General features: G+C 42.4%; 2 protein-coding genes across 4 annotated transcripts in view; one reads left to right on the forward strand and one right to left on the reverse strand.

The window, feature by feature from the left end:
• PTDSS1 (phosphatidylserine synthase 1) overlaps nucleotides 1-3,497 on the reverse strand; it is a 69,334-nt gene extending 65,837 nt beyond the window's left edge. Inside the window, exon 1 of one of the 2 annotated variants that reach the window (XM_052651957.1) lies at nucleotides 3,233-3,497. In XM_052651957.1, the coding sequence (XP_052507917.1) occupies nucleotides 3,233-3,411 (179 nt within the window). In that variant the 5' untranslated portion in view covers nucleotides 3,412-3,497. The remainder of the gene's footprint in view (nucleotides 1-3,232) is intronic. The other variant, XM_052651956.1, reaches the window with a different exon arrangement.
• Nucleotides 3,498-4,064: 567 nt separating this feature from the next.
• On the forward strand, nucleotides 4,065-24,791 carry MTERF3 (mitochondrial transcription termination factor 3). 2 transcript variants are annotated; one of them, XM_052651960.1, is made up of 8 exons: nucleotides 4,065-4,266; nucleotides 7,419-7,767; nucleotides 9,266-9,418; nucleotides 13,747-13,936; nucleotides 18,367-18,514; nucleotides 18,896-18,967; nucleotides 20,343-20,504; nucleotides 24,565-24,791. In XM_052651960.1, exons 2-8 carry the CDS (start codon nucleotides 7,434-7,436, stop codon nucleotides 24,757-24,759), a joined length of 1,254 nt encoding a protein of 417 aa, XP_052507920.1. In that variant the 5' UTR covers nucleotides 4,065-4,266; nucleotides 7,419-7,433; the 3' UTR covers nucleotides 24,760-24,791. The 2 variants fall into 2 exon arrangements, with proteins under 2 accessions (XP_052507920.1, XP_052507921.1); XM_052651961.1 differs by lacking the exon at nucleotides 9,266-9,418.
• The last annotated feature ends 1,284 nt before the right edge of the window (nucleotides 24,792-26,075 follow it).

The raw sequence follows: 26,075 nt of genomic DNA on the forward strand, positions 1-26,075 counted from the left end.
TATGCCTTTTCTATTACTTTTGACAAGCTGTTAAAATTCACACTCATTTCTTATACTTTCACTGCTGTGATTTATTGAATGCTTTGGCAGGACATGCTGCAAAAGGGAACTTCCAGAAGAATGTGACTTTCTATATTAGAAAAGAGGAAGAGAAATCTGTTCTGAAAGGGCCTAGAATAATAAGGTAAAAGGTTGAAACACACTGCTCATTCTTGCTTCTTATTATTTAAAGTAAAATAGCGTACTTTTCTAATTTCCAAAGAAACTCCTGTACTAACTCCATCCTTGCCAACCCACATGAGACAAAGTAAAACTGAAGTAAATATGAATCAGGCATATATGTTCTCCAGGCAAAGCACTGTCCATTCTTCCAAAGTCTTTATTCTTTTTCTTAATTATAGAGCACACCACACCCTCACTCACTGAAAAATCTAATTTACGAGGCAGCAGCACACAATGAAATGATGTAATAATAATAGTTAACGTTTACTGAGCAATTGCTATTCATTATGCGTTGAGTCAAGAACCCAACGACAAAGCAGGAGACCTGAGTCATGGGTTCAGTCTCTGAGTCGGGAAGATCCCCCGGAGCAGGCAATAGCAATCCACTACAGTATTCTTACCTGGAGAATCCCATGGACAGAGAAGACTGGTGGGCTACAGTCCATAGAGTCACCAAGACTTAGCACCCACAAGCTAAATACAGATTATCTAAAAAGATGAACATTTAAAATGAAATCCTATCAGGTATTACTAAATATTTTCACCCTATGTACTGATAAGCAAGCAGGGGCTAAGCAATATTAAGTGGCCACACAGACACAGATACTAGGTGGTAAAATCAAATGACATGATAAGTATTTGAGGATAACCATAATTAGGGACAAGACTTCTCTCCAAAGCTTATTCTTAGTTGGATACTCTGAAAATATCTGTCCTTACTCCACAGCAGAGAATTCACAGAATATTTTACCATAAAAGTAGCTGTTTCCCTCAATCATTAATTGTTTCATATGCTTTGTGCCTTTAGATAGATTCACACAAATAGATAAACACTTACAAAATAAGAACCGAGAGTTAAATGGATTGTGGAGGAAAGGAACAAGTGTGATGTATCAGGACATTATCAGTTTTATGAAAATCTGAAAAAGTTGCATTGATTCTCAAGGGAGATACCACTGGCACTCGCATGTATACAAGTGTGTAGGTGCACACGTGTGCCTGTGAGTCAGGGACAATTCTTTGTCTTAAATGCTATCCCTGGCGTTTACACATTTAGCATCCTTAACCCCCACCTGCTAAATATCAGAAGTTCCCCCAATGCTGAGGTCACCAAATATACTCCCATACAGTTTCTGTGGATGGGCTGAAAACCACTGATTGTTGGATAAATATATTAGGAGAGAAGAAAGGTCTGTCTAGTCAAGGCTTTGGTTTATCCAGTAGTCATGTATGGATGTGAGAGTTGAACTGTAAAGAAAGCTGAGCACCGAAGAATTGATGCTTTTGAACTGTGGTGTTGGAGAAGACTCTTGAGAGTCCCTTGGACTGCAAGAAGATCCAACCAGTCCATTCTGAAGGAGATCAGCCCTGGGATTTCTTTGGAAGGAATGATGCTAAAGTTGAAACTCCAGTACTTTGGGCACCTCATGCGAAGAGTTGACTCATTGGAAAAGACTCTGATGCTGGGAGGGATTGGGGGCAGGAGGAGAAGGGGATGACAGAAGATGAGATGGTTGGATGGCATCACTGACACAATGGGCCTGAGTTTGAGTAAATTCCAGGAGCTGGTGATGGACAGGGAGGCCTGGTGTGCTGCAGTCCATGGGGTCGCAAAGAGTCAGACACAACTGAACTGAACTGCACTGACATTAATTATGCATCATGTGCCAGGTACTCTGTTAAATACATTCACACATGTTCATTTAATCCTTAGTAACTTCATATTAGGTAAGGACTTATTTTATCCCCACTATACTGAGGAGAATCCTGAGGCTCAGAGAAAGGCTAAACAACTTAACCAAGGTCACACAAATAGTCTTGCGACCAGTAGTCTGGCTCCAAAACTCCACATCTCTAGGTTAGTGCTTAAACATGGTTGGTATAAAGACACATTTTTTTCGTTAAAGAGGCTCATTCAGAAAATATGAACCCATATAAGCAGGACCCAAGGTATACCTGTCCTTTAGGCATGAATCAGTTCCTTGGCTTGGGGCTGAGGGACCTCATGTTCAGTGAGGTAGCTATAAGCCCTGGGCCAACAAGAGTTGGACGGGGTAGCTCCTAGGCACAAGTGTACATTAGAAGTGCTTTGAGTAAGTGTGCATGTATGTTTTCAGGAGGTAAGAGAGTTGTGCTATAGTGTGTGTGGTGTGCGTGTTTTATTTAACCCTTTCCATAGCATCTACAACGCACCGGGCATTGCTACAGTGGCCTGACAATGTCTCATTTCAGCATGTATGCCGGGATAAGAACAGAACAGAGCGGGCACCGTGTGTTGTGTAATGGGCTGGTGTCTGTGTGGCAGTACTGGAATGTTGGCTGTGATGTGTGTGCGCATGGCTGGCAGTTTGTGTTGTGGTACAAGCGGTCGTGTTTGGGGCTGCAGGAAGGGTTATGTGAGACGACTGGCGTACAACGCACAGTGGAGTGCATTTTTGTGGGCAGGTAGTGCTGAACCCTGGAGGAGTTCGGCGGGGAAGGTCTGGGTTACGTCCTGGGCCTGCGCATGGCGCGTGAAAGACGCCCGTAGACTGGGGTGTTTGCAGCGGGGACATGTGTGCTGCAAGTGGTGCCTACCAGATGATTCATGCGATGTGCTAGGCGGGGACGGAGGCCCGAGAGGAGGGGGCCGGTGTCGTGATGCGTGGAGAGGGGAGCGATGCTAGGAGCCAGGGAGGAGGGAGGGAGGGTGATCGCGCCAGCCGGGCCACGCGTGTTCCCGGGGTGGCCCGAGGCGCTGCATGGGGAGAGGCGGTATGAGGACAGGCGTGAGGGTGGGTGGAGGATGGGCGTGGGTCGCAGGGAAGGGACGAGCGCCGGTCCCCGAGGAGCAGTAGGGGAGCGAAGCTGGGTGTGTTCGGGGACAGAGCCGCCGGCGGGCGAGCCCGCGCGCGGAGCAGAACGAGCCCGCTTCCTCTCTCGGCCATGGCTCTCCCCGCCCCCCGCCCCGCCGCGTCCCCCAGCCAGCCCCTTCCCCTTCGCCCTCGGGCGCGCCTGGGCCGCCCCGCACCTGGTGAAGGCGAAGTACATGAGGCTGACGATGGTGAAGCTGAGCAGAGTGATGGTGTGCGGCCGGTAGAAGAAGTCGATGGTGATGTCCTCCACTTGCTGCTCGTTGATCATCCGGAAATGCATCTTGTAGTTCACATCATCTTTACTCAGGGTCCGGCTCCCCACGCAGGACGCCATGGCCCGCCTCCCGGTCCCGCGGCGCGGCCCCGGCCCGCGGAGGCTGGGAGCCTGGGGTCGGGGAGCGGGGGCCGGACGAGCCGCAGCGGGCGGGCGGGCTGCCGGGCCGACGCCGGGGCCGGGTTGGGTGAGCAGCTCCGGCGGGGCGAGCCGCGGGCGGGGCCGGCGCGGGGGAGGCGGGGCCGGCGCGGGGGAGGCGGGGCCGGCGCGGGGGAGGCGGGGCCGGCGCGGGGGAGGCGGGGCCGGCGCGGGAGGGCGGGGCCGGCGCGGGAGGGCGGGGCCGGCGCGGGAGGGCGGGGCCGGCGCGGGAGGGCGGGGCCGGCGCGGGAGGGCGGGGCCGGCGCGGGAGGGCGGGGCCGGCGCGGGAGGGCGGGGCCGGCGCGGGAGGGCGGGGCCGGCGTGGTCCACGCGGCCTCGGGCTGCGGGTGGAGGCGGCTCGCCCGGCCCTGGACCCCGGGAAGGGGCGTCCGTAGAGACGTGCGGCGCCTTCCCAAGCCCATCGCAAGGGTCTGCGGCGCCCACAGGGGCGGGAGACCGTGTGCCCTCAGCGGCCGGCTCTGTCCACTCCGCCGCGCGCCGCCCGCTCCCCACCCGCGCAGCCGCGCGGATGGTCTGGCCCACTCCGGCCGCAGCCCACGTGGGCCGACGGGCGAGCTAGCGCCGGCTGGCAGAGCGGCGCCGAGGGGCGCCCCGCGGGGTCCGGCTGGGCGGGCGGCGAAGGCCTTGCCACAGCTAAAGGGGGCGCACTCCCTGCCCGGGGGCTCCAGGTCCGGCCCCCACCACCCTACTCCTCCTCGGCTCTAGGCCGCGCCCCTGAACCGCGTGGCCCCGTAGGCCTTCGCGGCCCCGCGGAGGGTAAGCGATGTTTTTTTTTCTCTTGGCGGGTGAGAAGGGCGCGCCGCGACGCTGGTGTGTTTAGCGCGCTTTGCCCAGTCGGTGGGGGCGCTGGATGATGGGGCGGGGGGGGACACGCGGAAGGAGGTCTACGTGGTGAGGGGGGCTTCCTCCGGAAGTTGGGTTTGGGGGAACCTAAAACGGACCTGGTAGAATGGCCGGGGGGGTTGGGGGGTCAGGCCGTGTTCCCGAGGCCCCTGATTCCCAAACCGTCCTCCTCCCCATCTTTCAGTCTCCTGATCTAAGCCTCCCAGAGGTCGAAATCTTGCACTCTCGTCGAATGTATTTAAGCGCCAATGAAACTACTAAGGTGTACAGTGGAGAACTAGTCTATATGTGTTCAATTCAGTCGCTCAGTCGTGTCCGACTCTTTGCGACCCCATGAATCGCAGCGCGCCAGGCCTCCCTGTCCATCACCAACTCCCGGAGTTCACTCAGACTCACGTCCATCGAGTCAGTGATGCCATCCAGCCATCTCATCCTCTGTCGTCCCCTTCTCCTCCTGCCCCCAATTACTCCCAGCATCAGAGTCTTTTCCAGTGAGTCAACTCTTCACATGAGGTGGCCAAAGTACTGGAGTTTCAGCTTTAGCATCACTCCTTCCAAAGAAATCCCAGGGCTGATCTCCTTCAGAATGGACTCGCTGGATCTCCTTGCTGTCCAAGGGACTCAAGAGTCTTCTCCAACACCACAGTTCAAAAGCATCAATTCTTCGGCGCTCAGCCTTCTTCACAGTCCAACTCTCACATCCATACATAACCACATACATAACGAGAGTGGACTTCAAATTTTACTTAAGGCTTTTGGCTTTTGACGCAGACGCCTTTACCAGATTTTAAGTATTTTGTAAGCAAATGAGTTCACCGTAGTTGCGACCGATTCATTTCTGCCCAGAAAACGTGGGAGCAGTGCGAGACTCTGGGCCGGGGGGATACAGAGATTGGGACGGTGCATGCAGGGATAAAGATAGAGAACCCTGCTCTCGTGAACGAACAGTAGTCAATTGTTACAAGTATACACGGCAATGAAATGATGATGTAGCAAAGACAGTGCACTTGTAAAGAAAAACAGAAGGATAAACGTTAGTTGTTAGTACGCTGCTGCTGCTGCTAAGTCGCTTCAGTCGTGTCCGACTCTTAGCGACCCCATGAACTGCAGCCCACCAGGCTCCTCCATCCATGGGATTTTCCAGGCAAGAGTACTGGAGTGGGGTGCCATTGTTTGTACAAAGATCGTTTAATGAATATTGATAGAATGCAAAAGCTGATCGTTCTGATGTGGGGGAAGTTTTTTTTTTTGGAAGGATAATTGCTTTACAGAATTTTGTTTTCTTTCAAACCTCAACATGAATCAGCCATAAGTATACATACATTTCCTCCCTCCTGAACTTCCCTCCTATCTCCCGCCCCATCCCACCTCTCCAGGTTGATACAGACCCCCTGTTTGAGTTTCCTGAGCCATACAGCAAATTCCCAATTGGCTATCTATTTTACAAATGGTAATGTAAGTTGCCATGTTGCTCTTTCCATACATCTCACCCTCTCCCCTCTTTTGGGTAGAGTTTTGATTTGAGCCTGGCTCTAGAGACTTTGAAGTGAATCGGAGATTTCAGAAGTTTGAAGGAGGACAGAATGCTTGGACAAACTGAGAAGTCAGAACATTTTAGAGCTCAAGAATCATCTTATTGTACCCATAACCTTTTAAAAACTTGCCTTTTAAAGAATGGTTATTGAATCCCCCATCATGGGCCAGTCGTGCTGAACCACCTTGAGAAACTTCTCTTCAAGTAGCAGAATTGCGGTCTTCTGGCTTCCAACTGAATGCCCTCATGAGACTGCTGTGCAGAGAATGAATGTTGCAGCTTTGAGGAAAAACACGACAGATTTGGAGGCTCATTTCCCACCAGAGTTTAACAAAAATCACTCATAAGGCTGCTGTAATTACATTTTTCCTCTCTAAAATCATTTCAGAATGACAGAGAGACATTTCACTTTTATATATTACTTCCAGGAGACTTTCCTAAACTGCAGATCTCCAAGAAGAGCTTAGACGCTGAAGCATTTATTTGGTCTAATTCCAAACATAAAACAAGCTGAAATTCAGTATGGAGAGAAACAAATCAAAAAGTTGTATGCAACAATTAAGTCCGAACTCATTTATGTTTGGTTGTGTAATCAGTGAATATAATGATTATTATATGGCTAACATGTTGGGCATTCTCCACATCCTGGACTCTATGCTATATTTTAATGGATTGTCTTATTATATAAAAAATGCATCATTTACCCTTTAATTAAGCTGGCTAAATATAAAAGTCATTTCCTGATAAAAAAAATCTCTTTATAAACAACCACTTTTTCAGTCAAAATATACATATATCCAGTGCTGATTGCTTGTAATACATTTCTGTCTGTTCATTTTGCTTATTAGTTTGAACCCCACCCCCCACCTCCATTTTGAAAGTCTTTTTCTTTGTTCCTGCAGTCAAACAGAACTTGGTTTTGTTTAATTCTCTTTTGAGGAGCAGCTTTACCTATGAAATAATCAATAGTGCTCCACCCTGAGAATAAAGCAAGAAATGACCTTCTACAATGATAATATTTTGATGATTCATTGAAGACTAAGTAGAATTCTTCTTGTTTTTGTGACTAATGTACATACATAAAATGCATCTGAATAATTCAGTGTTATTTTGATCATCAATCTGCTTCTCAAACGTCCTTCAAATCAAATTTCAAGAGCACTTAATTGCATAACCTTGTTTTCTTTAAATATTAAGTTAACAGATTCAGCTGTAATTTTAATATTTACAGATGTTTGTTTTAAATGTTTTTCTCATGCCACTGATTTTGCTTTCTGCTTTTAAATTGTAAAGCATATCTTTATCTTTTCATTTCAGAAGTTTCTGTGTTTTGGCTTGTAACTGAAACTGCCTTGTTTTTTGCTTTTCCCATGCTTAAAAACATCTGACCGCTTTAGTCATCTAAAGTAATAAACACCTTTTAAGCAGCAAAAATAATTTCCAGTTTTATCTTTTTGTGGTTTGAATACTGCTTTAAATGTTTAAGTGAAATAAATTTCTCTTTTTTGATGGTTATATATTTCTTTTGTAGGCAACTTTGAGAAAAATGGCGCTGTCAGCCCAACAGATACACAGATGGCTCAACTCAGTTAAGTTGAGTAGCTTCATGACTGCTCTGCAACTCAGAAAAGGTTTTCAGAGACCAGGAAAAGCATTGTCGTGTGGCATTTTTGCTCAGCCCCGTGTGTCCTCTGAGGATTGCTTTCTCCAGTGGGGTTTTAGGACTTACAGGACTTCCTCTACATGGAATAGTTCCCAGTCCGCCAACCCAAGTAGGCGAGAGATTAATTGTGCCCAAAGCACTTTGCTTCCTTCCGTGAATGAGCCGCCACAGAAGACGCAAAAGATGCCTGGCCTTGATCCTGAGCTGTCCCTAGAAGGTACTTTTTCAACTTTCAGAAGACTCCCCTTTGCCTCACCTTGGTAGTTTGAACAAGCTACCTGTTTATATTTTGTTAGCCAATTCCAAGTCATACTTTGTGTCAGGAAAGAAAAAGGACAATCCACTTCTATTCATTTGCTTCTATTATGCAATAATCTGCTTTTATCAGGCCTCTGACTTACTAAGAAAAAAGTTTTTAGATTAATATGTTTAAGATTGTTTTATAGCTATGCCAATAGCCCTTGCTTTCTATGTTCTTTATTTAGATATTTCTAAAAGGTTTATTAGGATCTAGTTCACCCTATTCTATATACCTAATCAGGGTATAATTTTGCTCAAGTGAAAGTCATCCTTTTTGAGTATACAGTTTTATGCATCTTGACATCATGCTTTTAGCTCTGTAGCAGCCACCACAGTCAACAAATAGAACAAAAAGATCAACTAGAACACCCCAAAAACTCCCTCGTGTAAATTTCTTTAGTCACTCTTCTGCCTGTGCTTCCCATTCTAGGAATATTCCTATGCAAGGAATAAATACTTCACTACAGGTGAGATAATGTGAAGTAGATTATAAACACAAGTGAGCTGGGGGATGAGGGCTGCGAGGGGAGACTGGCTGTGAGAAATGAGAAAGGGTAGAGATTGGAGACAGAAAAATAGAACATAAAGTCAAGGCTCTGATTCCTTAGCCCCAGGTGGGTTACAGTTCCCAGGGTCTTTGATACTGTGTTTGACTTGGGTGCCTGCATGCTAAGTCACTTCAGCATGTCCAGCTCTTGGCGACCCCATGGACTGTAGCCCGCCAGGCTCCTCTGTCCATAGGCTTCTCCAGGCAAGAATACTGGCGTGGGCTGCCATGCCCTCCTCCAGGGGATCTTCCCAATCCAGGGATCGAACCCATGTCTCTTGTGTCTTCTGCCTTGGCAGGCGGGTTCTTTACCGCTAGGGCCGTAACAAAACCTCAGACTCAAGGGTGTACTAGAGAGGGTCACTTTGTGGCAAAGGATTGCGGTTGATGAAAACAGAATCGTAGAAATCCTCTTACAAACATATTTGAGAATAACTTGAAGGAGGAAAGATCAGATCAAAATGACATTTCAGGATATGATGACTTTAACCCATACAATTCAGGCTGGTAGAGTATGTTGTACTTTTGGCCGAGTTGACAAGCTATGGTAGTAGACTCGATCTTTCTCAGAATGTACTATAGGTCATTAAGCATTCATACCTGTTGATTACAGTGAAGGAAAGGAATTATGTACTGGACTTCACCAACACATTCCTTACTTTGGAGGAATAGTAGTTGTTATCTAAATAGTCTTAACCTTACCTCTTAGAAGGGAGAAAATATATGGAATTTTTAGATGTTTAACTCAGAAATGACGCCAAGATTTAAAAAGAAGCAAACTAGCCAAGAGACTGCCTTTGTAGAAAGAACATTTAAGTATACAGATTAGAAAGCTAACTTGCTTCTCTCCTACATCCTGGCCGCAAAGGACTGGACGATGTGCCTCCGTTGTCCCCATTGCAGCCGATTTCTGACGAGGAGGCTGTTCAGATTATCGCAGGCCCTCCATTGCCCCCATCTTCAGTCACACTTCGAGATTATGTGGATCATTCCGAGACTCTGAGGAAATTAGTGCTTCTAGGTAAGTCTAAGTAACCCACACAGTTTTTTTTTTTTGTGGGTTTTTTTTTGCCTTTTAAAATTAGCATTTCTATCTTTATCAAAGTACATGCACATGCCTAAAAGTCAAATAGTGTGAAAAGGCTTCCAGTGAAAAACCGTACTCCCAGCTTCATCCCTCCTGACCTGCATCCTGGACTATCTGCTTTTACAGCTCTTTCTGTCGGTGTTTAATCTCTAAATGCCCATGTAATCGCTCGTAGTGCTGTTGCTTGTTTAATCAGTTTTGGATATCAGTTAATCTCTTGCACACACGGACTTTTCCCCTTCATTCTCTTCAATTCTCCCAATAGGCTATATTAACAATTTTAAAAATAAATCATTAGTCACTGATCCCATTATAGTTCTAAATATTGCTCACTGCTCTCTAGGAAGTGTGCTATGATTGTTTTTCTTCCTGTACAACCTTTCATTTTCTTGGAGTTAGTAATTGCTTTGTTTTTTGTTTGATTCCCTTCTTTGAATTCTTTAGTTTTCTTTGAACTTTCAGACATCTTCCAGTGGCTGCTCAGGACAGTTTTTCCTAACCCTCTCAGATGATTTTCCTTCCATTTTCCTACTCCCCTGACCTTTCTCTGGAGCCCACTGTTCTGCTTTGGATGGCATCTCTAGGCGTGCTCTGTAACTATCTTAGCTTGTTGACTAGTAGGATGCACCTAGCATTGAAGGCAGCCAAGAGATCTCCCTGCAAACTTTGATGAGTCCTCTTTTATTTTTCAATCTAGCACCTTATTGCGACTTTCTGCTTTTCCCGTTATCTCTGCATCTGGTGTTTCTCTTATTCTACATTCCCAGATAATGAATTGAGGGATTGAGAGGAACAGGATAGGCTTGGGATTATCACAGACCCATCTGTTTCTCTCATGTCTTGGTCACTGCCTTCGTTTTCCGGAAAAAGTTAGGAGCTTCCTAACTTGATAGTCCTCCTTTGAGCAGTGTTCCCTGGTAATCTCTCTAATATTAGTGCTCTTTCTAAAATGCGGATCTGACTGTGTCAGTGACCTACTTGAAATCCTTCTGAGCTCTTCCTGGCCTGGCCCTTGCTTACCCCTTCAGCTCCACTTGCCTGCCACTCCCCTCCTTTTTGTTTGGCCAGGTCTGACAACTGGAAAACTTAACTCAAGTTCAAGTGACTTCCCAAATGTCTTCTCTGACCCTTCAGACAGAGTGACTCTCCTCTAGGCATCCCCTCTGCTTACCTCAGTCTGGACACTAAGAACACCTTTATAATTGTTTACACGTATGTCCCTGTACAATTACTCAGATGTATAGGGAATGGCCTTCGTTCTCAAGAAGCTTCAGGTCTTAAGAAGCATCTAAACAATAATGGAAATCCAAAAACGAAAGGTACCGTGATAAATTCCACATAAGAGATAAAAATAAAAGTCTTCTGTGGGTTCAAATGAGAGAGAAAGATGACATCCGTTGCAAGCAGGGAAGCCCAGGACGTCCTCAGCCTTGGGAGAGGTCCCACGGGAAGGGCATGTGGCCCCTACCTTTGAATAATCTTCAGTATACTTAGAGTTCTGAAATATGTTTCACCCATTCCTTCATCTATATGCTGATCCTTCAACAGCACGTCCTGGCAGTAACTTAAAAGACAGTGCCCTAGAAGGAACCACAATCCCATTGTTAAATAGTTTTTTGTTTTTTTTTTAATTGAAGTGGGTTGCCATTTCATTTTCCAGGGGATCTTCCTGACTCAGGGATCCAGCCCACGTCTCCTGCCTTGGCAGACGGATTCTTTACCACTGAGCCACCCAGGAAACCGCTGTACAGTGTTTTTGAGGACCCAAGTATCCTGGTTCTTCTCTGCTTCTCAGATCTGTTTCCTGCCTTTCTCTGCTTGTTCTGTGTCCCAGGAGGCTCACCTCTGTGCTCGGGCTCCTTTGCCAGCTGGCTTCTGAGCAGCTTTAGCTGTGGGAGGCACATGCAGGAGGAGGGGGACGGCAGGTGGGAGCATTTTTTCTGTGTCCCCTCCCTGTCTTGGGTCATGTAACTGCCTTGCTCCATGGCGACAGCTCCTACCGAGAGCAGCCCTTGCTTAATAGCTTGCAGCTCCCTCTGGGTTCACAGGAGACTCCTTCCTCCCTGTCTCTTTAGCACTAGGGGTGCCCTTGTTTATTCCTATAACCACTCACACCACTGTACAGAGTCCCTTCATTAAAGTTTTTTCGTTTGAACTTGCTTGGGCAACCTCTGTTACCTGCCAGATGCTGGCTGATACACCGAGTGTGTGTAACCAAACTGAACTGATGGGTGAAAGCCAACTTAGGGCTGTGGTCACCTAGAAGTTAGCATCATGTATTATTCATTCTTTATATCCGCAGAAGTTGCCTGGTCCCTAAGAGGCATCAGTGACTATTTTTTTTCAAGTTAATGAAATCGTTGAGTCAGCCCACGTGATTTGTGCTGACAGCAATGTGCCCTCCTGGTGAGACTCTGCCCTCCTTTTGCTGTTAAGAAGCAGCTTTTGAGGAATTTGGTTTCAGCACAGTCAGGGCGTGACAGCTCATGCTGAGCGAGGCACTTGAGCACACGTCAGCTGCAATACTGAGTTAAACTGAAGTCCAAACCCTTGATGTGATTTTTAAAGCATACCTTCCCACATTTATCACAAATTTTTGGAACTTTGTTTAAATAAGATAGTTTAGCAAGTAAATAAATAAGATAGCTTCTATCCTATTTATCCACCCACCCAGTAATTTAAAATCTTTTTCTGTTAGTACGATTTTTAAAATTATACTATAGAACAATTACATCTAGTTGTTAAAACTGTAGCTATTAAGGAGAAAGAACCTAACTTCCTCTCCACCTCCAGTTGTGCTTTACGAAGGTAACCACCATCACCAGTTTGTTGAGGAGCTTCTTCACCTTTTTCTAAGCAAATGCATATATTACAGAAAGCCATGCAATGGGTCTGTCTTATGTCTTAGTGTAGTCAAACTTACTATTATTTTTTTTAAGTCTGTGTTTTCTTTCTTCTAGTAATTTTAGAGTTAGTGTATATTTAGAGTCTTAATCTATCTGAAATTAATTTTTGTATCAGCTGGAGAAGGAATTAGTAATTATTTTTCAAATATATAGCTAGATGTCACATTGTGTTTTAATGAACAGTCCATCTTTTCCCCCACTGATTTTAAATGTTATTATTTGAACACTAGATTTTTAGTTCATCTCGGATCTGTTTTTAGTCTTCATTCTGTGTGTATGTGTGTTTGTATAATCTATTTTTCTGTTACTTATCATCATATCAATGCCTGTTTAATCTCAAGAAGTTTGGGTTTAGAATTATATTTGGATCTATTAAGACTGTAAAGTTACATCTAAAAAACAGTTTGAGAGTTACTTTTTAACCTGAAGAAATATTTTTAAGAATATAAAATTTAAAAAAGAAAAAGAAGAATATCTTAACAAAATTATACCTTATTATCTCATGTTTACGATAAGGAATAGGCCTTTCCTATTCACGTTTGATTTTTTTTTTTTAATCAGATAAAAAAGAAAATCAGAATAAAATGCTCAGTTTTAATGAGAATTTTGAATCAAAAGTTACTTTGATTCCCTGCTTAATTGAGGTGGACATCTAATTATATCCATAACCAAAGTCCAATAACTTGCTTTCTCGCCCTTCTGACTTTCTCTCCTGTCTCTTGTCTCATTTGCTTAGACTACCTCAGATTCTGAGACCTTGTGAAGGTGGAAGGTGGTGTCCTTTCTGCTTCGTTGTTACTTGAGAGCTGTATATTTCATGAGCTGTTAAATGAGTTCCTTCAAGTCTCTTGTCTTTATGCTAAAGACAATATAAATAAAGAAATATGAGTAAAGTGAGTAAGATATAGGGTTCGCTTTTGTTCCTCCTATGTAGGGATTCATAAGCCAATTTTTAAAATAATGTTTATAACTAAAATGATAAACTTCAAAGAAAGTAGCAGTTCATGGGGCTTGTTACCCTGCAGAATGATCAGTGAAGCAGTTACCATGGAGATCAGTAAGGGCTCATAAGCACCCTGCAATAGTATCCAAGAACCCTTAGATAAAGATGACGATGACGATGGATGGACTTTTAGCCCGAAATGCACTGTTTTCCTTTATACATGACTTTGAAAGAAATACTAGCTTTTAATGTATTTTTATTTCTGCAACCAAATTAGAAGTTTCTGTTGGCCTGATTCAGGTCTCCTTTGGACAGGTCATTTGCCTTCATCAATAATTTTTCTGTTTCTATACATGACGTTTAATGACTCAGCCAGACAGGTATCTTCACACAGGGTTTGTCATTTATTCCAGGAGTGGATTTATCCAAGATAGAAAAACATCCCGCTGCAGCCAACCTCCTCCTGCGACTGGATTTTGAAAAAGACATTAAGCAAATGCTCCTGTTTCTTAAAGATTTGGGCATAGAGGACACCCAACTGGGACCATTCCTGACAAAAAACTATGCCATTTTCTCTGAAGACCTTGAAAATCTGAAGACCAGGTAGGGCTGTTAGATTGATTTTCATATAACCCAAGAAGGGGCTGTGAAGAAATAACATGCGTAAGTTATTTTTTTAAGTCTCAGCAGCACAAGGATCTGCTAACGTAATGAATGTGAATGAGACTTTTTGTTATGGACCTTCTTTGATCAGAATTAAGTATCTAGGGACTTCCCTGTGGTCCAGAGGCCAAGACTCCATGCTCCCAGTGCAGGGGACCTGGATTTGATCCCTGGTCAGGGAACTGGACCCCAAGTGATGCCACTAAAGATCCCACATGCTGCAGTGAAGGTCAGAGATCCCATGAGCCTCAAGTAAGACCTGGCGCAGCCAAATAAATAAAAAATTAAGTATCTAAATTACTTCTTTTGTTCAGCTACCTATTATTATTTTTTGCTTTCAATTTATTGCTAAGCCACTACTTTGCTGCTTCTCTTTGGAAACTGGGATAAGTTTTTTTTTAATCCATTAACAAATGGCTGAATTATCTGAGAGCACACCTTAAGGTATGAATGGAAGGTATGAAAGCCTGATGTTTTCTATTGTTGTTTCTGGCCAGTGTTGGATGGTAGATATTTAACCTTCTTTTGGCAAATACTGTATAATTTGCTTAGTTGCTTCTGTCAGTTGGCTATGTTGGTTTTTCCTTTTTTTAAAAAAAATAGCACTCATTAATATCTGTATACTTTACTCAGTATTCAAGGAATTTATTGAATTTGTGAGAATTGATACAGTCAGGTACTATTGACCTGTGAGGTGAGAATCCTGCTGGGCATTGGCAACATCACAGAGAGTAAGACAGAGTCTGGGTCTTTTAAGTTCACATCTTGGAGTTATCATCACTCTGACCTCTCACCTAAATCAGGTTTTCCCAGACTCACTGCATGAGAGCACTATTCACCCTGCTGCCCAAATCGGAAGTACTGATACTGACTTGGACTTCTCGTCTTTTGTCATCCACATCTAAGAAATAACCAAGGTCTGTTGGTTCTATTTGTATCGCTCTCAAATCTTAATCTTCCCTTTGAATACTTGACCTCAGGTCCCCGTCGTCTCACATGAAGAATGCGGCAACCTTCTCCTAACTAACCTGCCTCTCATCTTCTCACCCAGACTGTTCTCACACCGGTTTCGGAGAGCTCCGTAGTTCCTTGAAGGTCTCTGAGTTAGGAAAAAACAGAACAACAACAAACAAACGTATTTCTTACATAATTATTCTTTAATAATTTGAGCCCTCATTATATAAGCAAGGCACTTAGATGTCCTCTCTCCTTTCATGTGACTTATAGTCTGGTGTAACACAGACAGGCTGTTACAGTTCAGAGGTCGGAAGGAAGGGAAATGGTTCTAGGGGACTCAGTCTGATGTGGCCAGCTCTGCCCCTGATTGGAACACTCCTCCTCTCCCCCTGTAAAAACCAGCTTGCCCTTTCGCTCAGGATGCTGTCCAAGGCAGAGTACATACCAAGAGGTAGAGATCACTGGGAACCATTTCAGAGGCTGCCCAATGCACTATTATTTATATCCTTGGGAGAGGCAGAGAGAGGTTAAATAATTTGCCCTAGATACTCCAGCCAGTCTAAGTGGCAAAGCTGAGATTCAGAGCCACTTAGTCTAACTAACTTCAGAGTGCTTGCTACTATTCTGTACTGCCTCCCTACTTTTAATTCCATTAAGGAGGCATACATTTAAAAGGAGGTTAAGTTAACTTGCTCAAGATCATACATACACATATGAGAATAACAAAGATTATTTTCATATACAGAGTATAGTCTAATGGGTCCTAAACCTGGCTGTCAAAATTAAATTGGAACATTTTTTAAAAGAATTACTTGGAATTTTTTAATAGGTAATTTACCACATAAACTTAAAATGTGATACAAAAAAAAAGTAAGCTTCTCCTGGAATAGGCGAAGGTATAATCTTTTTTTGAACTTAGCTTCTGGCTCTGGTATGTACAGATTTATTTTCTAGAATTTCTGTGATTGCACTGACTGCATACACTTGTTTGCTTTTCAATGAAGAGAATTTGAAACATATTAAAGAGTTGGTTGATTATTTTTAAGAATCAAATGAATGGTGTGCATTTATTAGAATTTTTTTTTTTGGATGGGCCTTGTATCTTAATTTTTTATGGGAAAAGTTATCACAGTAGATAACAGTTTCAGTAGTGTTTTTTAATCAGATATTGGTCTCTCCTGTGACCAAAAAAAAGAAGAAAAATCGTAATTGTCCTTTCCTGCCTACTTATTCCTATTCCTCATCAGCCTTGCAAGACCTGTCTACATAGGCAGGTACTATTACCAATTTTTTTGATCAACTAGCTAAGAATATTTTATCATAACACCAGCATGTATGTCTATATGCACTCATATACAAGAGCACACACACACAGTTGGTAGCATTTATACAACTATGCTGCACCTCACATTCTTAACTCTATTTCGGAGATAGTTTTTAATTGGCTCTTCCTATTCTTTTTAACCCTTTTTCGGTTCATGCTACAGATCTGTCTAGTCCCCTTTTGGTAAACACAGTGGTTATTTTCTAGTCTTTACTGTCACAGAGAAGCTGCAGTGACTCCCCTTTTATAGAAATCATTTCACACATATTGGTATATATCTGTAGAACACATTTCTAGAAGTAGAATTGCTAGGTCAAAGGGTATATGCATTTATAATTTTAATAGATAGATTGCCCTTCATGTCGTCGTCTTCGGGAAGTCGCTCAGTCGTGTCCGACTCTTTGCAACCCCACGGACTGTAGCCTACCAGGCTCCTCCCTCCATGGGATTCTCCAGGCAAGAGTACTAGAGTGGGTTGCTATGCCCCTCATTTAGGCGTTCCAATTTACACTCCCACCAACAGTGTGCATGTGTGCCAGCTTCCTTATTATCCTTATAATACAGTGTCATTGAGCTTTATAATTTCAGTTCATTGTATTGATAAAAACATTATCTTGTAGTTTTGGAAATGATGTTTAGACCATCAGATGTTTGAAGGATCTTTTCATATGTTGAATGTCTGTTTACATTTCCTTTTCTATAAATTATAATGTGTCCTTTACCATTTTTAATTGGGCCTTTTTCTTTTTTTTTGGTAAGCATTTTTTAATGTATTAACAAAATTAGTTCTTTCTCTATGACATGTTGTAAATATTTTTCCCAAACTGTCACTTGTCTGACTTGGTTGGTGATTTTTTTTTTTTTTTGCCTTGCATTTAAATTTTTGTGTAGTTTTATCAATTTTTTTCTCTCATCTCCTCTAAGGGCCTGGTTTAAAGGAGTAATAGTCATTTAGTGTAAAATATAAGTTCTGATACATGGTATAAAGATATCATAGTCATTAGGGTTAGGCATGCCTAAGTTCAAATTTCAGCTCTGTCATTAATTAGCTAGTAGCCTAAAACAAGTTATTTAACTTCTCTTAATCTGTGTTTCTTCAAATGCAATGTGAGAAATTTACCTAGCTTACAGGGGTTTGTTTGTTTTTCTGATGAGAATCTAACAAAATAATGTCCTAGAATATTTTAGGCATTTAAAATGGCTTTCACTAATGTTTATAGATTTTAAAATCAATAATGTTACTTTATAGTCATACTTTCTGGACTTTACTGCCTTATTTTGGTTCCCAGAAACAGCAGGAAATTTCTCAGTTGTTAACAAAATACATACTGAAAGACTATAGTGAAAATTACTTATGAAAATACATTCTAAGAATTCTCTGACAGTTTAGGACTCTGTACGTCCACTGCTTAGCTCCCTTCAGGGAACTAAGACCCTAAAGCCATGAGACAATGAGACAGCCAAAAAAAAATTCTTCTTTCCAGTCTTAGCTGCATGCTTTGATTTTTCTTTGTAAAAAGAGTTCTGAATCTCTTAATTTCTGTTTTCTATTCTTAGCAAAAAAATTCTAAAACAGAAGCCCTTTTCTCTTTTTAACCAACCAATAAAACAAGTCAGATTAACTGAAAAGCAAATCTGTTTGTTAGTGGATTTCGGAAATGTTTTCTGTTTCTAATTATAAATGGAAAAGCTGGATGGGTACTTGTTTTGTTTTAACCACGTGTGCGTGCTTGCTCAGTCATATCCAACTCTTTGCAACCCCATGGACCATAGTCCACCAGACTCCTCTGGCCATGGAATTCTCCAGACAAGAATATTGGACTGGGTTGCCATTTCCTTCTCCGGAGGATCTTTCCGACCCAGGGATTGAACCCGCGTTTCTAAGATCACCTGCATTGGCAGGCAGATTGTTTGCCAGTGTGCCGCCTGGAAAGCCATTTAGTTTGACCATATTTGGGTCATTATATAGAATGTTTTTGCTTAAACTTTTTTTTTTTTTGGTTTGTGAATGCTTTAAAAACAGTTACTTTCGAAGGTAGCAAGACACTAGTAAATATTTACGATATGTGCATGTATTTTGTTTCTCTAGGGTGGCTTATCTACAGTCAAAAAATTTCAGTAAGGCGGATATTGCACAGATGGTCAGAAATGCACCATTCCTTCTGAGTTTTTCAGTGGAGAGACTGGATAACAGACTGGGATTTTTTCAGAAAGAACTTGAACTTAGTGTGAAGAAGGTAAAAGAGAACTGGAGAATTCGTATGTTTCCATGTCAGCTACATTTAGTAACTGTTGAAGCTCATGTTTCTAACTGATGCCTGGCCTGTATGAATTCTATCGATGCCTGGTATTTTCTGTACAAGAATGGATTACCTTACTAGGTTAATGATATTGCTATATCATTTTATGATAATTCCATCAAGTGGCTTCCTTAACTATTATTTTGGGCATTTATTTTTTTCCTCAAACAGTAATAAGTATTTGTATTTCTGGGCTCCTTAGCATTTCTCTCCTGGGTCATATTTAAAATTTTACTTTTATATCCTAGTTATGCCTTGTTTTTTCCAAACTAGTTGAATATGCATGTATATTAATAATAGATTGTTTTATAACTGTAGACTAGAGATCTGGTAATTCGTCTCCCACGGCTACTAACTGGAAGTCTGGAGCCTGTGAAGGAAAACCTGAAGGTAGGACAGCAGTAAGTTTTGGAGAAACCTGCTTCTGAAGTGTTTAAGTCCTCTGAAGGTGATGGGTTTTGCTCTCATCATCTTAAAGAAAACCAGATTGTAAAAGAATGGATTTCTAAGAAGGTGGACCTAGGAAATAGTATGATAAATATACTGCAGGTGGTTTATTTTAGTTTATAATTTTTTCACATATTGAGCAGGTGTTACATGAGTAAGTTGCCTTACAGACATTGGTACCGTAATCCTAGAGGAGCAGGTTAGGTATCTGGGTGGGACCTGGAAGCCACTTCCTTTGCCCAGGATGAGGGTCTGTGTCGTTGTCCCCTGGGTGGGAGACGAGCGGCAGCGTCTGGGAGCTTCTTTGCAGAGGGTAGTGCCAGCACGTTGCTGCGCCAGGACCCAGCTCTAGTTCCATCAGAGAACACACCAGACACTCTACTGCTGTGTAGAACCAGGGGCAGCTGACTTGTTAGTGTCCCACAGCGGTCACGGGATTTGAAATTATTATATAAGGCCTATTTGCTGAGGTGCCTAAGGTGTTCGATACTCAGCTGTTGAAGAAACTTGTATTGAGCATCTGCCCATGTTCTTTTCTGGGGAGACAGTTCCTGCCGTTGTGGAGTTTACAGTCCAGTGGAAGAGATCGCCTGCAAAGTGATGAGAGCGATGGATGGTGGGGAACCATAGGATACTATGAATGCACACAGAGGACCGACCTATCCCACATTGGAGTTGTTTTTTTTTTTTCAATCATCTCTGTTTGGAATTTTAACATGTAGCATTTCCAGGTGACATGATTAGGAGTGTGCTTGGGAGCAGAGGCTCAGAAAGCACTTTGATAATCTTCCTGCCAGTCTCTGTGGTGTAGGGTCCATACAGATAACCTGACCAGGCCTCCTGTGGCCACTGTTCCTCTATCTTGTAATTATGATGGCTGCTTTGGTGAGCTTCATAATGGTCATCAGGCTGTGAGTAGCTCACCCTCAAGAGAGAGTTTTAAAATTCAGGCTACCCCAGAAGCAAGCAGTCACAAACCCTTACCGGCACTGGCATAGCCATCTCCGGATTTTAATGTCCTTAAATTTTGAAAGAATTAATGTGTCCTCTGACATGTTACCAAAATAACTATTTGTGTTGGCGATTCATGGGCTTCCCTGGTAGCTCAGTGGTAAAGAATCCACCTGCCAATGCAGGAGACACAGGTTTGATCGCTGGGTCGGGAAGATCTCCGGTATTCTTGCCTGGGAAATCGTATGGACAGAGGAGCCTGGCGGGCCGCAGTCCATGGAGTCTCCAAAGAGCTGGACTCAACTTAGGCACTGAACAACAGCAAGCAGTGACTTTCGTGCTCCATCACAACTCTGCTTTCTTTTAGGTTTTTCAGCTGGAACTAGGTTTTCAGCAGAATGAAATTCAACACATGATCACCAAGATCCCGAAGATGCTAACTGCAAATAAAAGGAAACTGACCGAGACTTTCGACTACGTGCACAACGTGATGCGCGTGCCCCACCACCTCATGGTCAGGTTCCCGCAGGTGAGGCGCTCCCAGCTCTCTGTCCTGGAGAGCTGCCGTCACCCCTCGTCCAGAACTCCCGCAAGCACACCGTGCTCTCGGCTTGTGAAAAGCCCGTGCTGTTTGTGAAAGAATCAGACCAAACACAGTCCAGTTCTGAAAGCTGTATTAAGACCATATTTCTTTTTTTTTAATTTATTTTAATTGGAGGCTAATTACTTTACAGTATTGTAGTGGTTTTTGCCATATATTGACATGAATCAGCCACGGGTGTACATGTGTTCACCATCCTGAACCTCCCTCCCACCTCCCTCCCCATCCCATCCTTCAGGGGCATCCCAGTGCACCAGCCCTGAGCACCCTGTCTCATGCATAGAACCTGGACTGGTAACCTATTTCACATATGGTAATACACATGTTTCAATGGTATTCTCTCAAATCATCCCACCCTCGCCTTCTCCCACAGAGTCCAAAAGTCTGTTCTATATATCTGTGTCTCTCTTACTGTCTTGCATATAGGGTCATCATTACCATCTTTCTAAATTCCATATATATGCGTTAATATACTGTATTGGTGTTTTTCTTTCTGATTTACTTCTCTCTATATAATAGGCTCCAGTTTCATCCACCTCATTAGAACTGATGCAAATGCATTCTCTTTAATAGCTGAGTAATATTCAATTGTGTATATGTACCACAGCTTTCTTATCCATTCGTCTGCCGATGGGCATCTAGGTTGCTTCCATGTCCAAGCTATTGTAAACAGTGCTGCAGTGAACATTGGGGTACACGTGTCTCTTTCAATTCTGGTTTCCTCAGTGTGTATGCCCAGCAGTGGGATTGCTGGGTCATATAAGGCCATATTTCTTTTTGCCCATCTTTGTATCAAGACCACAATCTAGCAAATGGAATAGTGGGATTACTTGTGAGAGAGAAGGACACCTATATACATCTCTGGAGGAAAAATAAGCGATGAATCTGTTTCTCTGTGGTTTGTACCTTGTCTTCATTCAGCCTTTTGGAATCTAACTTGTTCTCTCCTGTGTGCTTCTCTATTCACATGGAAATAGATCACTTAAAGATTTTTTTCCATTCTAAATGTATTTTATTCACAGTCTGCCTAAATCCATTAGTTAACAAGCCATGTTGTAATGATCTCTTATCAAAGCATGTAGTTCTTAGCTCCAGTTAGTCGTCATGCCAAAGCCATAATTATGTTTTCTAAGCTGATCAGACTTTCCTGTTCTTTAGCTAGTGAGTGACATTATCTGCTTGTTCAGAAGAATGTTTCTTTGAAAGCAGGTCTTGTCTGATTTATACACTGCTAAATTCCCTGCACCTGGAATTAGAAGGGACCAATTAGTAGGTACTGGATAGATATCTGTTGAACAAATGAATGAATCTCATGAAAGTCATCCTTCTTTCCTATTCGGCATGTGAATAGACACTCAGTAAGTATTCAGTGGATAAATGAAAGATTGAATTGCATTAAAGTGATTCCTCCATTTGCTACATGTGTTCTCAATGAAAGGGTGGGCAATGAAACATGAGTTTAATACAACTCTCAGAACTAGCCTGCATTAGGTACAGTTTCCTCACAAACATTTATTTACCTATCGTATTTCACTGTGAATGGGCCCTTAATAGAAAATTTTTGTTTCATCAAATACATGAGTATTCATTATAAGAAGCGTTAGAAGCCTGCAGGGGTGCAAATTTAGCTTTATGGAACCATCATAAAGTAAGTAATCTTCAACTAAAAAGCAATAACAGTTTTCCACTTGGTTGATAGATAATTCTGTGAGACTAGAGCATGATAAGAGAAGGTGATTTGAGGATGTAAAAATCAGTGAGTCATGGTCTGTATTCTCATGGAGCTTGTAATCTAGTGTGGAAGACAGGTTTTTAGAATGTAAATTGCTTTACATTATGTTAGAGTCTTAGCCAGATACCATATACAGCTATTGATTTAATTTAGGAGAGGCAGGAAGATCTTAGAAATAACAACAGCTATTGTTTGTTATTTACTATGTGCCAGCCCTGGCTCTACTGCTTTACTCGTATTAATTCATTTAATCTTCACAGCAGCCCCTATGAGGTAAGTAGTAGTATTGTCCCTACTTCCCAAATGAAGAAATGAAGCATACAGAGATTCAGTAGCTTGTCTGAAGTTACTCAGGTAACAGGGGCCAGAGCTCGGATTAGAACTCTGGCAGTCAGTTTGAAAACCCATGCTCACCTGAGATCTACTGCTACTCTAAGGAGTGACATTTGAGTTGTCAGTAGAATGAGTTGGGTTTAACAATGGACAGAAATTTTGCAAGTAGAGAAAAATATTAGCTTGACTAGATACATCAACGGAGAAGGCAATAGCAACCCACTCTAGTACTCTTGCCTGGAAAATCCCATGGGCGAAGGAGCCTGGTAGGCTGCAGTCCATGGGGTCACTAAGAGTCGGGCATGACTGAGCAACTTTACGTTCACTTTTCACTTTAATGCATTGGAGAAGGAAATGGCAACCCACTCCAGTGTTCTTGTCTGGAGAATCCCAGGGACGGGGGAGCCTGATGGGCTGCCGTCTATGGGGTCGCACAGAGTCGGACATGACTGAAGCAACTTAGCAGTAGCAGATATATCAAAATCAGTTGTTTAAAAACACAGATTTTTTGTTGTTGTTGTTAGGTACCCCAGATCCTAGCTTCTGAGAAGCCCGGTTATAGATGTGTGGCTTCACATTGGGAGGATTCTCAGACTCATATGTAGGGTTGTTGTTTTTTTTTTTCCTTAAAAAAAGCTTCATTAATGGAAACATAGGCTAAACTGACAGCCAGGACTGTGAGGGAACTGATGTAGACTTAAAATTTTTGGCTGGTGCTTTAAAATCTTAGTAGTATGAAACAATTTTCTCATGCAAATAAGTTCTGGTTGGTACATAATTTTATGATTAATTAAAAATGGAGAAGCACTTCTAACTTTAAAACTAGGGTTAATTTAGTCATTTCAGAGCAGTGACCATGGAAGGTAAAAGGTAACAAAAGCAGTGAGAGTAATAACAAGGAAGAAATCACTTTCAGGAACGAGGCTTATCCCTTGTTTCTCCTCTTTCCTTATGGGTTTTCTGTGAAGGCAGAGCTGAAGTCCATGTTAAGGCAGAAGGGGATCAAGAGAGAGAAAGAAACTTCAGCAGTGACTTTTGGACTTGAAAAATCATACAAATCTAAATCGATGATAATGAATTCACTCTGAACCACTGGGAAACTAATATAGTTATCTGGTCATAAGCTGTATAATTGCCTCAAAGCGTTATTATATTTAGGAAATGAATAATAGTTTGGGAGCTTCAGAGTCATGTGTGGTCTTGTCTGTATGTTGTGTAAGCTGAGAGTGACTGGAAGAGTCATATATAAGAAACACCTAAACACTTCTTATGTCTTTTGAGCAATAATAATACGATAATCAGAACGCAGTTACCACAGTGAAGGCAGAGTAGCGCATGATTTGTTTCTGCCGAGAGAGAAAAAGATGTTCCAGAAGCAAGCCAATCTCGTGTTGAGTTAGCACACTATACTTTTACCCCATTCCTCAGGAGTTTTAACTCCAAAGCAGTTAAGTTGCTCCCCTGAAGTCCAGGTTCATTTCATTTTAATACCAGTCAGAGGGAGCAACAGGAATTTAAAAAGAAAGAAAGGGAAATAGGGAAGCTTCACAGATTGTGAAATCTTACACAATTTTTCATGCCATAAAGCACCATCTCTTACTTGGGTTCTCCAGCTTGGCAAGCATCAGAATCACTTGGAGGACTTGTAGGCCCCACTCTCAAAGTTTCTGATGTAGTAGATTTGGGGTGGGACCTTCGGGTTTGCTTTTTAAGCAGCTCCTCTGGTCTCTCCAAATAAGTCTGGCCTTTGCCTACAGTGCAGCACTTCATTATTTTAGAATTGTTCTGAATTTAGTTTTGAGTTCCTAATTTTTAATCATAATTTCTTAGTAGAAGCCAAAGGGTTTAAACACTCTAGCTTTTACCATATTTATTGAACATGTGGTTAATTCTATATTTTTTAATTCTTTTTTTCTTTTCTAGGTATTTAATACAAGGTTGTTTAAAGTCAAAGAAAGACATTTGTTTCTTGCCTATTTAGGAAGAGCACAGTATGACCCGACAAAACCTAACTACATCTCTTTAGACAAATTGGTATCTGTGCCTGATGGAATATTTTGTGAAGGGATGGCCAAGGCATCAGTAAAAGACTTCGAGAAATTCTTAAAAACTCTTTAGTTTTTGATGAATGTTAAAATGTAATAATGTAAAGTGAGTGTATATATGAATAAATATATTTTCAAATAAAAGCTTCAGACCTCTATTATAAATTTGAGGACACTTCTGATAGATGCTTCTTCCAAGTTTCTGGTGACTTAACTCACATTTGACTCAACCATTTCCTTCCTTCTTGGGAAAGAGACCTAAAATACAGCAAGCTTAGAGAAAGGGAGGCTGTTTACCAGGCTGGTGTGCTGTCCTGGGAAAGGTGGGAACAGTGGAGAATTTTCCTTCTTGTTTTCAAGGTCTTTTAAAATAATTTCATCACAAGATAGCTCTATTTTCTTTGTTGTTGTTGTTGTTTTTTAATTTTACTTTACTTTACAATACTGTATTGGTTTTGCCATACATCAACATGAATCCACCACGGGTGTACATGAGTTCCCAATCCTGAACCCCCCTTCCACCTCCCTCCCCATACCATCTCTCTGGGTCATCCCAGTGCACTAGCCCCAAGCATCCTGTTATCCTGCATCAAACCTAGAATGGCGATTTGTTTCTTATGTGATATACACATTTCAATGCCATTCTCCCAAATCATCCCACCCTCTCCCTCTCCCACAGAGTCTAAAAGTCTGTTCTATACATCTGTGTCTCTTTTGCTGTCTCGCATACAGGGTTATCGTTACCATCTTTCTAAATTCCATATATATGTGTTAGTATGCTGTATTGGTGTTTTTCTTTCTGGCTTACTTCACTCTGTATAATCAGCTCGTTTCATCCACCCCATTAGAACTGATTCAAGTGTATTTTTAATGGCTGAGTAATACTCCCTTGTGTATATGTACCACAGCTTTCTTATCCATTCATCTGCTGATGGACATCTAGGTTGCTTCCATGTCCTGGCTATTATAAGCAGTGCTGCAATGAACATTGAGGTACACATGTCTCTTTCAATTCTGGTTTCCTCGGTGTGTGTGCCCAGCAGTGGGATTGCTGGGTCCTAAGGCAGTTCTATTTCCAGTTTTTTAAGGAATCTCCACACTGTTCTCCATAGTGGCTATTCTAGTTTGCATTCCCACCAACAGTGTAAGAGGGTTCCCTTTTCTCCACACCCTCTCCAGCATTTATTGCTTGTACACTTTTGGATTGCAGCCATTCTGACTGGTGTGAAATGGTACCTCATTGTGGTCTTGATTTACATTTCTCTGATAATGAGTGATGTTGAGCATCTTTTCATGTGTTTGTTAGCCATCTGTATGTCTTTGGAGAAATGTCTATTTAGTTCTTTGGCCCATTTTTTTGATTGGGTTGTTTACCTGTTAGGAGTTCAG

Source organism: Budorcas taxicolor, chromosome 14 (assembly GCF_023091745.1).
Source record: "Budorcas taxicolor isolate Tak-1 chromosome 14, Takin1.1, whole genome shotgun sequence".
NCBI lineage: Eukaryota > Metazoa > Chordata > Mammalia > Artiodactyla > Bovidae > Budorcas > Budorcas taxicolor.